This window comes from Protomyctophum parallelum, assembly GCF_964188405.1.
Source record: "Protomyctophum parallelum genome assembly, chromosome: 6".
Lineage (NCBI taxonomy): Eukaryota > Metazoa > Chordata > Actinopteri > Myctophiformes > Myctophidae > Protomyctophum > Protomyctophum parallelum.
Genome location: NC_139701.1, coordinates 34,265,720 through 34,278,671, shown reverse-complemented (window position 1 = coordinate 34,278,671; position 12,952 = coordinate 34,265,720). Strand labels below are relative to the sequence as shown.

General features: G+C 42.3%; 1 protein-coding gene across 3 annotated transcripts in view; it reads left to right on the top strand.

The window, feature by feature from the left end:
- LOC310860766 (disks large homolog 1-like) overlaps nt 1-12,952 on the top strand; it is a 159,646-nt gene that overhangs the window by 123,848 nt on the left and 22,846 nt on the right. For all 3 annotated transcript variants that reach the window (XM_083767922.1, XM_083767921.1, XM_083767923.1), the window contains 2 exons: nt 10,165-10,347; nt 12,733-12,796. In XM_083767922.1, coding sequence (XP_083624048.1) covers nt 10,165-10,347; nt 12,733-12,796 — 247 coding nt within the window. The remainder of the gene's footprint in view (nt 1-10,164; nt 10,348-12,732; nt 12,797-12,952) is intronic.

Sequence of the window (12,952 nt, the reverse complement as noted above, 5' to 3'; positions counted from 1 at the left end):
GTCAACTCCGTCAGACACACTAAAATATTTTTTAATTGAATTTGATAATTTCAACAATAATATAAAGTCCTCAGTTATCTTATACTGGCTTTCAGTAATCAAGTTAAGTAATACAATTATTTTAATATTGTTTTTTTCCAATATCACACTATTATGAAATATCCAATTTCTCAAATCCGTCATTTCAACCTCTATTTTCAATATTATAACATGAAAACCATGTAAAAAAAAAAAAAATCATCATTACGTATCATTTCAGTTGGTGTTTCAATACATATGCACAAAATATTTAACATCGAATTTTCTATTTCTTTGGAAATTAACAAAAACATCACGGGACGAACGTCTGACGGAGTTGACGAACATCTGACGGAGTTGACAAGTTTAACTGATTTAGGTTCTAGACCACCTAGGATCTTGATTCTGGTGACTAATCCCACATTTTCAAGGATGAGGAATACAGTGGTACTATTTATATTGGCCCTGTGACCATGGCAGCCATTTTCAAAATGGCCGCCACCTGCTGTTATTTTACAATAACTCAAGTTCTACACCACCTAGGATCTTGATGCTGGTGACTAATCATACATTTTCAAGGATGTGGGATACATTGGTACTATTTAGATTTGTCCTGTGACCATGGTAGACATTTTTAAAAATGGCCGCCAACTTTTTGTTATTTCCCAATAACTCAAGTTCTACACCACCTAGGATCTTGATTCTGGTGACTAATGCTACATTTTCAAGGAGGAGGAATACAGTTGTACTATTTAGATTTATCCTGTGACAATTGCAGCCATTTTCAAAAATGGTGGACCTGCTATTATTTTACCAATTTAGTCAGGGAATATTATCAGAATAATGTCAAATCTGTGATTACATTTCTTACCAAGAATTTTTTCACCAATGTGTTTGTAAAGGTGTCTACTAACATATCCCACATTGGTTTCTATTGAACCACCCTAGGGGCATTTTTGACAGCTGCTGAAAGTTGGGTACCATACCAAGTGGCTATGGCCAAACTAGGGAGTCTATGGCCAAACTAGGGGTCAAACCCCTTCGGCTAAATTCGGCCATATATCCACTGGCCCAAATGTGCTGACCTCATTTTGTGATGACGGCTATGGCCGTTTTCAGCCCAAGGAGTGTTCTTCGTGCATAGCTAATGCTTGGAATGCATTCAGAATCATGCAAACTCCCTAGTTTGACATGTCACATGCTACTTAAAGCATAATGAACATTTTGCCTTATATAGGTTGTTGATGGTACCCCAACTTTCAGCGGATATGTTAGTAGACACCCTTCCAAACACATTGGTGAAGAAAATTCTTGATAAGGAATTTATTACCAGATTGTATTAATAATCCCCTGACTAACTCATCTTCTAGACCACCTAGATCCGACTTCACCAACAGAGACCCGATTGACACCTAAACAACAAGTTTGGACAGCCCCACCAATTAGTGTTACGGAAAATAGCAAGTGTCTACCCTAGGCCCAGAGGGAGACACAGAACTTTGATGCGGCTCAAATGTTGCACGACTCCTCAAAAAGCTGCCACCAGAGATGAGAGCTGAATTCTGCCGCACAATGCTCTGCGGCCCAGGAGCAACCAACACCATGTTGGAGTTCTCTGAGTGGTTGAAGCACGAGTCCTAGCCATATAGCCTGTGCAAAGGCAAACACCTTGAAGACCTGCTTGAGGTGAACAGTGAGCAGTGAACAGTGAGCGAAAGACTGAAGACAGAAGATCTGCCTTCAGGACTATCAGGCAGGATGTGCAGACACTGAAGGCATCAGTGTCGTTCTGTGTCCCCAGCATGTCAACCAAAGCAATGTTACCAAATCAAAGGAGCCTTCACCTCAAGTCACCTGGGGCTGGGTGAGCAATCGTATCCTGTATCTAGCCTCACAACTAAATACAGACACTTGGCCAGACTGCCGTTTGAAAGGGTCAAACCCTTCATCCTGATTGGGGAAGACCACCCCACCTAATCACACCAACCGAACAAGTGAGGTTGGGGCCTCCAGGTGGGCCAGCAGCCATCTGCACAAGACTGGGCTGGACCCTGCAGGAAAGCAATCTCCAGCCAAGACAATGTAAGTTGACTATAACAGAGCCCCAGAACACAGAGCTCATGAGAAGGATGGAGAAACACTGGCAGGAGGCCACCAAGATACAACGCCACACTGCAGTGGCCAGTGAAGTCAAACTGTGCGTCTTGTGTACCTGAAAGGGACAAGTCAAAGGCCAGAAAGCCCACCTCCTTTTAATGTCCTGTCAGTAGCAACTCAACCTGCAGCTGAAATAAGCCCTGACCCCTCCCAGAGAAAGTTCATCCTTGAAAATGTAATGATTAGTCACCAGAATCAAGATCCTTGGTGGTCTAAAACTTGAGTTATTGGTAAAATAACAGCAGGTTGGTGGTCATTTTGAAAAACAATGGCCTCCATGGTCACAGGACAAATCTAAATAGTACCACTGTATTCCTCATCTTTTAAAAATGTATTATTAGTCGCCAGAATCAACATCCTAGGTGGTCTAAAACTTGAGTTATTGTAAAATAACAGCAGGTGGCGGCCATTTTGAAAAACAATGGCTGCCATGGTCACAGGACAAATCTAAATAGTACCAATGTATCCCACATCCTTGAAAATTTATGATTAGTCACCAGAATCAAGATCCTAGATGGTGTAGAACTTGAGTTATTGTAAAATAACAGCAGGTGGCGGCCATTTTGAAAAATGGCTGCCATGGTCACAGGGAAAATCTAAATTGTACCACTGTATCCCTCATCCTTGAAAATGTAGTCTTAGTCACCAGAATCAAGATCCTAGGTGGTGTAGAACTTGAGTTATTGTAAAATAACATCAGGTGGCGGCAATTTTGGAAAATGGCTGCCATGGTCACCACGAGACAAATCTGTGATGGCCCTATAGCCAAAAATGTTCCTTAAGGCATGCTCTAACTGTGTGCCAAATTAGAATACGTCCCATTATTCAAAAACTATAACTTTATTGTTTTAGGAACACTTTTGTCAACTCCGTCAGATACATGTCAACTCCGTCAGACACAAAACCTGACGGAGTTGACGTCTGACGGAGTTGACAAAATGTCATTTGTTTTCATCTTAACCCTCTGTAGTACAATGTAGCCATTTTGTTTTTGCTTCATTTGTTAGCTAAACCTAACCCTAAACTAAAATAATAAACATTATTTTGGAATTCTTAACAAAGATCATAATAATGTCCTGACGGAGTTGACATGTAAAAGCTGTGACCACCCTGATATCAACATTGTTTGTTTAAAATATCAAACAAATGAATGCTTGTCAGACCAGGTGCTCCACTGTTGCAACAAATACAAACGGGACTTGGAAAAGGAGTCTTCAGGCTAAATCTGTCGACAATATTTTCTGATTAATTTAAGACTTTTAAAAAACCTGACGGAGTTGACGGGAGACGTGGGACACACATTTGATATGAGATAACTAATGGAAAAAATAAATTAAAATTATTGTGTATATTGTTTGCTATGTTGTTGACAATCTACTTTAATTTAGTATGTATATTTATGTGATTGTGACAGTATTAGACACTTTTTTAGCAGTTTGAAATTATGACCACTTGCTGGGGACAGGCTAAATACAGGCGTTTTTGGGTACAGTGCCTGCTTTTAACTAATTCAGATGGCATATGAAAACAATTATAATGAAATGAATGGCATAATAATGCACAACTGTATTACATGTAACTTTGCAAGTGCTTTTATTTTTATTAAATTAATTTATTTTTAACAATAATAAGGCTCTTATGTGTGGGACATGTTTTTTCCACTTTTGTCCCTCATCTCAAGAATGAGTGAAAAACAAAATTGCAGATCTACAAGCTCGTAGCGCGGCACTCGGTGCCCTGGTCTGTTACGGAAATTAAATGAACACGTTGTTTGTACGTTCAAATGTCGTCAAATTTCTATGGTTTCAAATCCCAAGGCTTCTAGCAGCTGGAGTCAAATTGATGCCTTTGCATGAATACAACAACCCGGTTGTCCTTCGTCAGATCATCTGGGTATTATCACAGAAGTGCAGCCATTTAACCTTAGTAAAGATTAGGCTGCGTTGTTCCTTCATGTGCTATAGATTTGCTATACAATGTTCTACCAAGTTTTAACATCATTTTAAGGGACATATAGGACGGATACTGACGAAATGTCCCCTATCATACTTAGGGGCCGATATTTGCCTTTGATATTCATTGGTAAAAAACTTGACTTTCACCGATGGTAATGGCCGATGGTCTGCTCTGCAGGCAAATCCGGTAATACACCCTTGTACGGAGATGTATAGAGCGGCTGCGTGTTGCCCAGTGCACTGAGTGCAGGGATATTCCTCCTCCTCGCACCCCCTCCTCCCCCCTCCCCTCACAGGCTCACACACAGGCACGGGCACCGTTTCAACTCAAGACAGGAGAACTTTTTTTTCATTTTTTTTCACTTTACCAAACTATAATCAAGTTAGTGACAGTGTGAGCGCTATAGTGAATACCCCCTGAGGTAATGAACGCCAGGTAACGATCAACGGTCTTTGATTGTATGATTAACGGATTATATATATATAAATCATTTTGGGCCAAATAACAAATACAATACTGGGCGTTGGGTGGTGCGTTACCTATACTCACAAGTATAGGTAAAACACCGCCACCACAGTCCTCAGCACAATGGCCCGTTGTGCAAAAAATTTAGATTTAACTTGTGCCATACTCTGTGTATATTTTCATTGGGTGTATAAGTCATGTTTTATATGCCTTTATCAAAGAGGTCCACATGAGAAAGGAGAGAGATGGTAGGGTAAGCATGCAGCCTGTGGTGGCTTGTTAGGCCTTTCCCAGCGGTTAATTTCACTGATGTGTACAACCTTTAAAATAACATGCTCGACAGGAACTGTAACCAAATAATGGCCCGGTGCAGACCGGTGCAAAAATAAATAACGGCCTACTGCAAATAGCAGCCTAGTTCCTTATAAACGCCCGGGGTCCAAATCAATTTAGCATATTAACAGCCCGAGCTACTATTTGGAAAAATACGGTATACAATACTAGATTATTTTTTTTAACATCGGTATCTGCCAAGAATTTCCACATGGGTGCACCCATAACTGCCACTATATGTTACGAGACATGAATGCAGTGTGTAATGTTTGTTTAACTGCGTTATACTTTAGAAGACACAAGATCATTGTGGAGAAGCTTGGGTGGCGGATGCCATTAAGATCCAGCATTTACAGAAATAAACTAAACTGGCCAATCAACTAGCAGAGTGGGAGAAAAGTGCAACAATAACCTGAGCTATGGTGTAAAACACATAATGAGCAGCCTTGAGCAGCTGTGGTGGAAAGTAACTAATCACTTTTTGATATATTTGTACTTTAATATGATATGATATGGATATGACATACCCAACCCAATCCCTACCCCCTACCAGGGGATACGACATACCCAACCCAATCCCTACCCCCTACCAGGGGATACGACATACCCTACCCAATCCCTACCCCCTACCAGGGGATACGACATACCCTACCCAATCCCTACCCCCTACCAGGGGATACGACATACCCTACCCAATCCCTACCCCCTACCAGCCTTACTCATCTTGCGAAAAGAAAAGCCTAAGGCAGAGAGTGTATCGGCGGAAGTTTCGGGCCAGAACATCCGTCAGATGTATTTCCCCCAGATACGATATTTTTCGACCAATCACAACACTTGTTTCATTCACGAAGAATGTAAACAGATTTGTAAAGCGTCAACATAATTTCCTTGAGCTGTATACTTTGGCCAAAATCCTGCTACATCCACTGATTCAGTCATTGAACGACCCGCCCCCTTCGCTGTGATTGGCTTAGAAGCACTCAGCCCCTGTTTCATTACTGTATGTCATAATATGGTTGTGAAAAGCAATTTAATTTGTTCTTTAACAGTATAAACCTGGCTTAACTAGGTTCACAATATGACACTATGACAGCCTCCTGCTGACAACCTGCTGTATAATCCTGGTTTATAATAGGAAGGGCTGACAAGCAGTGGTAGAACAATTCTCAAATGTTTTACTCAAGTAAAAGTGTCAATACTGCAATGTAGAAATACTCTACAGCACCTTGTAACGGTTGTTTTGAAAGGCGCTCTATAAATAAAATTACCTTACAAATAAAAGTACAGAATTCAAAATTCTGCACAAAAAGTGCTCAGAATGTCCCATTTCAAGTCGTCAAATCTTTTGAATATAGCAGATCTACAAGCTCACAATGTGTCACATCAGTGTGAGCTTGTAGATCTGCTATTAGATGTATATAGGGCTGACGTGGTTAATGTTTTGTAATAATAATCTAAATCTACAAAGTAACTATAGTAACTATACGTTTCAAATAAATGTAGTGGATTAAAAGTGCAATATTTGGATACGAGATGTAGTAGGAGTAGAAGTAAAAGTATTGGAAATCGGAAATACAATATAAATAAATAAGTACAAAAAAGTAAAATTTTGATAGTTAAGTACAGTATTTAAGTAAATGTGATTAGTAACTTTCCACCACTGCTGACAAGGCTGCTCATTATGTGTTTGTACACCATAGCTCAGGTTATTGTTGCACTTTCCTCCCACTCTGCTAGTTGTTTGCCAGTCAGTTTATTTCTGTAAATGTTGGCTCTTAATGGCATCCACCACCCAAGCTTCCCCACAATGATCTGGTGTCTTCACTGTGTGACTGCAAACCTATAAACACACAGGCAGCCAGTTAGTGCACAGCTCCTTGTAAGTAGCAGCTCCCACGTATGCACGCACGCACGCACGCACGCACGCACGCACGCACGCACGCACGCATGCACGCACGCACACACACACACACACACACACACACACACACACACACACACACCCTCTGTAGGTCTCTCTCATGTCTCTGTAAAGCAGGATATAATTGTAATTTGTCCAAAACATCCATGTTTTACCTGTGCATCATTTTAACAAGAGGGGCAGGCAACCTTAGTCACAGGTGCCAACATTGGCACAGGGGAGGGTGATCACTGGCACACTGGCATAAGTGTGAGAGAGCTCCTTTTTTATTTTTTTAAATTAAGTATTCAAAAAAGGTTAATGAGTTAAACGAAGTCCCCTCACATCTATATCTAAATTACATTGTGAACATAATTCTTCATTCATTCAAACTCCTAACTCTATATTCAATGATTTGGGGTAATGAGATTATTTCGACATGTCTGTTAGCAGGCTTGACTGGTGGATGAACTCGTACAGAGCAGATTCCCCTCACCCAGGGCACCAAATGACTATGCTGACTATGTGATGAACATAGATTAGAACCTGGCCATTTGTCATTGTTACCTGACAGTATGGGGTGGGAGTTGGCTGGAAATATGGAAAACATGGCAGTTGCTGCTGGCTGGCAGCACCTGCCAGCCAGCAGGTGCTGGTGTGAACCGTCATAGGTTTTCCACACTTTTGTTTTGGTAATTGGTTTCTTTGCACCAGGATTATTCTCCTCAGCCGTATTTTTCAGCCACATTTCTCCCACATTTGACGCAATGAATTCCTTCAGCAGTGATGGTCATCCGTGGTGACCGTCTTTTCAGAGCCTGGTGGCAATTTTTGCCTGTTCACCACACAATTCTCACCCTCTCGCCCCAAATCCCAAGGTACACCTGGACAGTATGCCTCTCCTGGTTTACTAACTGTGCAGTATGTGCCATTCCCTGGTCCCTGTATACCTTTCAGTATGTCCAACTCTCTATATTCTTTGTCTCTCTCTCTCTCTCTCTCTCTCTCTCTCTCTCTCTCTCTCTCTCTCTCTCTCTCTCTCTCTCCCAGTACTTTGAAACATCTCTCCCTCTGTCTGGATGCGCATTTCTGCATGTCTCTCTTTCAGAATCAGCTTTATATGGTCACCGCAGAGGTTTACAGGTGTAAAGACGTGGGAGAAAGTCTTTATTTCTAAATAATCTAAACAGCATAATATGCAATAGCAGATATGTACTTGATGTTTAGAACATTAGCATCATATGCAGATGTATACATACAGTACATAGCGGGCCATTAGGGGTGGGTTAAAAACGTAGCAGCAGGTGCAGTTCACTAGACCAGTTTGTGCAACAAAGAAAGGTGAAAATCTGCATAGTTACACATACTGTAGTGTAGGTGAACCCACATCAGCTAAAAACCGCGCAAGGTAAATGCGATTAAGGAAGTAGGAACGTAATCTGCATGCGGGAAGGTAATCCAGCATATGGAAGCTAGACCGGCATAAGGGAAAGTGTTCCAGGCCTTTGTGTCTCTCCTCCCTCTCTATGTATTTCTTCTTCTGCCTGTTTTATTGATGAAGGCTGTTGGGACTTTAGGGGACGCCAGTTACTTCAGCTCTAGTTCCTCTCTCTCTCTCCACCCACCCCCCTCTTTGCTCTCTCTTTCTCTGTCTCTATCCCTCTTTCTCTGCACACTCACACACACACACACACACACACACACACACACACACACACTGGCCTACTTTCCCAGGTATTTCCCCTGTGGACTGGTTAGGAAGTCTGTGGTCATGTAGACAGATTACCTCAAACAAATGTGTGCACAATCCACACGTGCAGATGTGTGCACGCATGCATGCACGCACACGCACACACACACACACACACACACACACACACACACACACACACACACACACACACACACACACACACACACACACACCCGTAATAATAAACGTAGCTAGGCTAACGGTACCTACTGGTGCTATCTACGCTTATGTTCGTAGACAACCGTATACTTATATGAAAGCGCCAACCGTTTGTTTACCTTTTTTTTTTTTTTTAAGATATTTTTTTGCGGCTTACGCCTTTTATTGATTTTTGAAGGGACAGACAGTAGGCTGACAGGAAACGGGAGAGAGATGGGGGGATGACATGCAGTAAAGGCCGTGTCGGGTCCGGGAGTCGAACCCGCGGCACACTGCGACTGGATTACCAGTCCGGTGCCCAGACCGTTACGCTACGGCCTGGGCCGTTTGTTTACCTTTTAGCATTGCTCCGGTTAATATGCAGAGCCTCCGTCCCCACCGGCTATGGGATTTTAAAATCCAGCTCCGTTGAGCCTCCATTATAACAGGATTTTCAAAGGTTCGAGAGCTGTCCATGGTGGGCCGCCCCCCATACTTAAAACTGTTTTTGAACCGATTCTCATCTGCTTATTCTCTAAGACATACTCAACATCTTTATTTTATTGTTCCCAGAATATCTAGAGAGATACAGTAGGTAGGCGTGCTTTTAAGTTCAAAGCACCAGCAGACTGGAACGTCCTGCCCTTGTCTCTTATATCAATTACTTCCTTTGATAGATAGATAGATACTTTATTTGTCCTTTCGGAAATTTGTTTTGTGCACAGCAGTCATCAGGATATACATAAAACATGCAAACAAACAGATCACACAGTACATAGACAATAAAGAAACAGTGCCAACAGAAGGCCACCAGTCATAGTTCCAAGAGGCATCACATCACACTTTATGCACGGAACTGAGATGGGGCCTGTTTGTTCATAAGTCCTATACTTATGGGAACAAACGATCTTGAGGCCCTAGCCTGCAGGGAAGGTACCATATACCGTCGCCCTGATGGTAAAAGATGGTATTGGCTGTATAACGGGTGTGTGTTGTCCCTAGATGTCCCCTTGATGCTTTCAAGAATAGTTCATGTTATATCTAGCTTTTCTCGTTTCTGAATGCTCTTTTGTGTTGTTTTGAGACTATCTTATTGTCATCATACTTTCATTGAATGTCTTATTTCTTGTATTAACCTTGTATATTTAATTATTATTTTTTAATTTCAATGAAACTCTGGGGTTACGACTATACTGATGTAGTGGGTTTGTGGTGGGTTTGTGATGGGGTATGTCTGTATTTGTAGTTTGTTTTGTTGCTGTATTGTTTTGTTGTATGCTGTGTGTTGTACCCTATGGACCCCCTTGAAAATGAGTTGCTGCAACTCAAGAGAGTATATTTAGTGAAATTTCAAAACAAATACATAAATCTATAATACTGTACCATCTGTGTGTGTGTGTGTGTGTGTGTGTGTGTGTGTGTGTGTCTGTCTGTCCGTCTGCAGAGCATTGTTTGACTATGACGTCAGTCCGTCGGACTCCGGCGCCCCCGGCCAGGCCTTGGTGTTCCGTTTCGGGGACATCCTCCACGTGAGCAGTGCTGGTGAAGAGGAGTGGTGGTCCGCCCGCCATCTCAGCCCCCCGCCTCCACACCACGCCGAGGCCGGGCTCATACCCAGCCGCAGGAGGTCAGAGTTCACTACGGTTTTTATATCTGTTCCTCTGTCTAATTCCATTTCCCCTATATTATTGTATTATTTTATATATGTATTGATTTTATTTTGTCTTGTAGTCATGTTGCCGTGGAGATGTGATAATGTGATTTCAACTGCTTAACACAATTACTATAAGGTTATTACATTTGGTAATGGTTTAACTTAATATGCCCTGCTGCAGTACCAAAAGATTATATGGACCCCTAATACGGTCCCTGCCTCTTCATGTACTGTGCAGTACATCTGCTTTTATAGTGGATGTACATGGAGAGATTACTAGATGATAATGCTTAGTATTCACTCAAAATAGCCTCTTTTTACAAATTTCATCTGCGGCATGCCCAACATAGGGGCGTCAGGCTGAGGGTGGTTAAAATATACATCCAGTATGCATTGGGAAATGAGTGCAGACCAAGTACTGATGATAAAGTAAATAAAAAAACAACTTTTTCTTATAATTTATATTTTTTGTCCCACGATTTTGTAACCCATTTTTCACCCCTGTGTCAATCATCCTGTGATGTGATCCTGGGCTCTACACACCCTCCGCCAACCTAGGGAGAGGAACGGACTTAACTCATGCTTCCTTCATGCTTGAGTGTCCAAGTTGCTCCTTTTCACCTGACAGGGGGGAGTTTCCCTGGTTGGACGTAGCGTGTGGAAGGAGCACGTTATTCCAACCAGTTCCTTTCCCCTCGATCAGGCGTCCCGGCTGGCCAGGGTGAGGCAGTTTAGAGACCAGGATTATTGCATGTTTTTGTGAGGGTACCTACCCTAGGGGACACGGGGAGAACATGCAAACTCCACACAGAAAGGCCCTTTCGCCAACCCCGCCTTCGGGTATGGGCACTGATGACGCGGAGGAGGAAACACGCCGCCAGCACCCACAGCGCCCCGAGCGAGAAAACTTTTTCTAATATATTGCAATGTAGTGTATGCTCATCACAAAATTCCACGGCACACCTGGACACCAGTGTATCTCAGCTCATTGTTACATAATTTCCTACAAAGAGAACCCAGCCCTGATATTCCTAATGTATTTATGCACTCTGTGGACTGCCGCGCGTCTCACACTGAGCAGTCATCTGCGGAAGAATTAATCAGTGAATTAATCAGCGAAGCGGTGAAGAATTAATCTTGTTTACGGGCCAGCCTGTTAGGACGGCGGGGACACGTCGCCTCCTCTCTCACTCACTCCATCTCCTCCCTCCCTCTTCCCGTTAACTTCCAACTTCTCACCCCGTCAAGCAGACGAGGTGACAGACAGATGATAATAGGTCTCAGGGCTGCGAGGAGGAGGAGGAGGAGGAGGTGACTTGTCATACTGACATACTGACAGTGCTGTCGGTTTACTGACAGGGCTGAAAGAGGTGAAGAGGTGGCAGGGAAAGATGAGAGATGAGAGAGAGCAACAGTGACGTATTAGAGCCCTGGAAAATAGAGAGGCGGGGGGTGAGAAACCAATGGAAAGACAAGGAAGGGGACATGTTAGAATGAGAGGAGGTATGGAAAGATGACAATTGGAAAGAGTGAATGATGTATGTTTTGGAGGATATAATATAGAGAGAGGGGGAGAGATAAACTGATAGGAATGGATGCTGTAGTGTAGCATGTAGATACAAAGAGAGTCTACAGAAGAATTTCTCATTATTGGTTATAAATCGATTTTGATCTTTTTTTGATCTCCCCAGTCTCAGGGAGAACATTCAAGTCTTTAATGGCACAGAAGTTTAAAGTTAATCTTTAACCGTTATCAAACAACAAAATCAACGTTAAACGTAATGATGAGAGCCAGGGCCGGTGTGTGTGGACCTGAGTCAAGTTAAGTGTTGTAAAAGCGACTTTGTTTGATTATGTGTAAAGAAAAAAAGAAGCCAAGCCCGGATTAATCACAGCTCTTCTTCATGTCATTATGGATCTCTGTATAAAAGTGGATTTTGATTGACTCGTGATTAGGCATCTAACGATTCACTCAACTCACCATACTTCCGATTTAAATCACAATAGGTCCGATTAGGTTCACGATACAATTTTTCACGAGTTTTTAAACACAAACTTATTTTCCAGACGATGCACAACAGGTAATCACATGCCACGCTACTCTCGTGGCTACAGGTAGAAATGTCACTACATACAAGGCTATAAGGGCTTGTGTGCCTTGTGGCTGAGAGTTGTGCTCAACTGAGCGCACCTTTCCACTGTAATATTTCATCTCCTAGCTAGCGGTGCAATGTCATCTGACCTTGTCCCTCTCAGCTTCTCTCACTCTTTATTTTTATTTTCCGTTTATGTTTTCGCCATCTACCCTGCCATTTCTCTCATTTTTCCCCTTTTCTTTCTGTCTTTGCGGCCTCTCAGGGCAGAGAAGAAAGAGCGGGCAAGGTTAAAGACGGTGAGAGTGACCAGGTCTGGGGACAAAGAGGTGAGTTGCAACCTGACAACCGACTCACTGTTCAAAAAACCACAGCATTTGGTGTTTAACCAAAGATTTCCACATAAACTCCATTTGAGGTTAACTATTATCAATTTAACCGATTATTTAAAAAATATATATCTATTTCAAAAGACACAAAAGAGC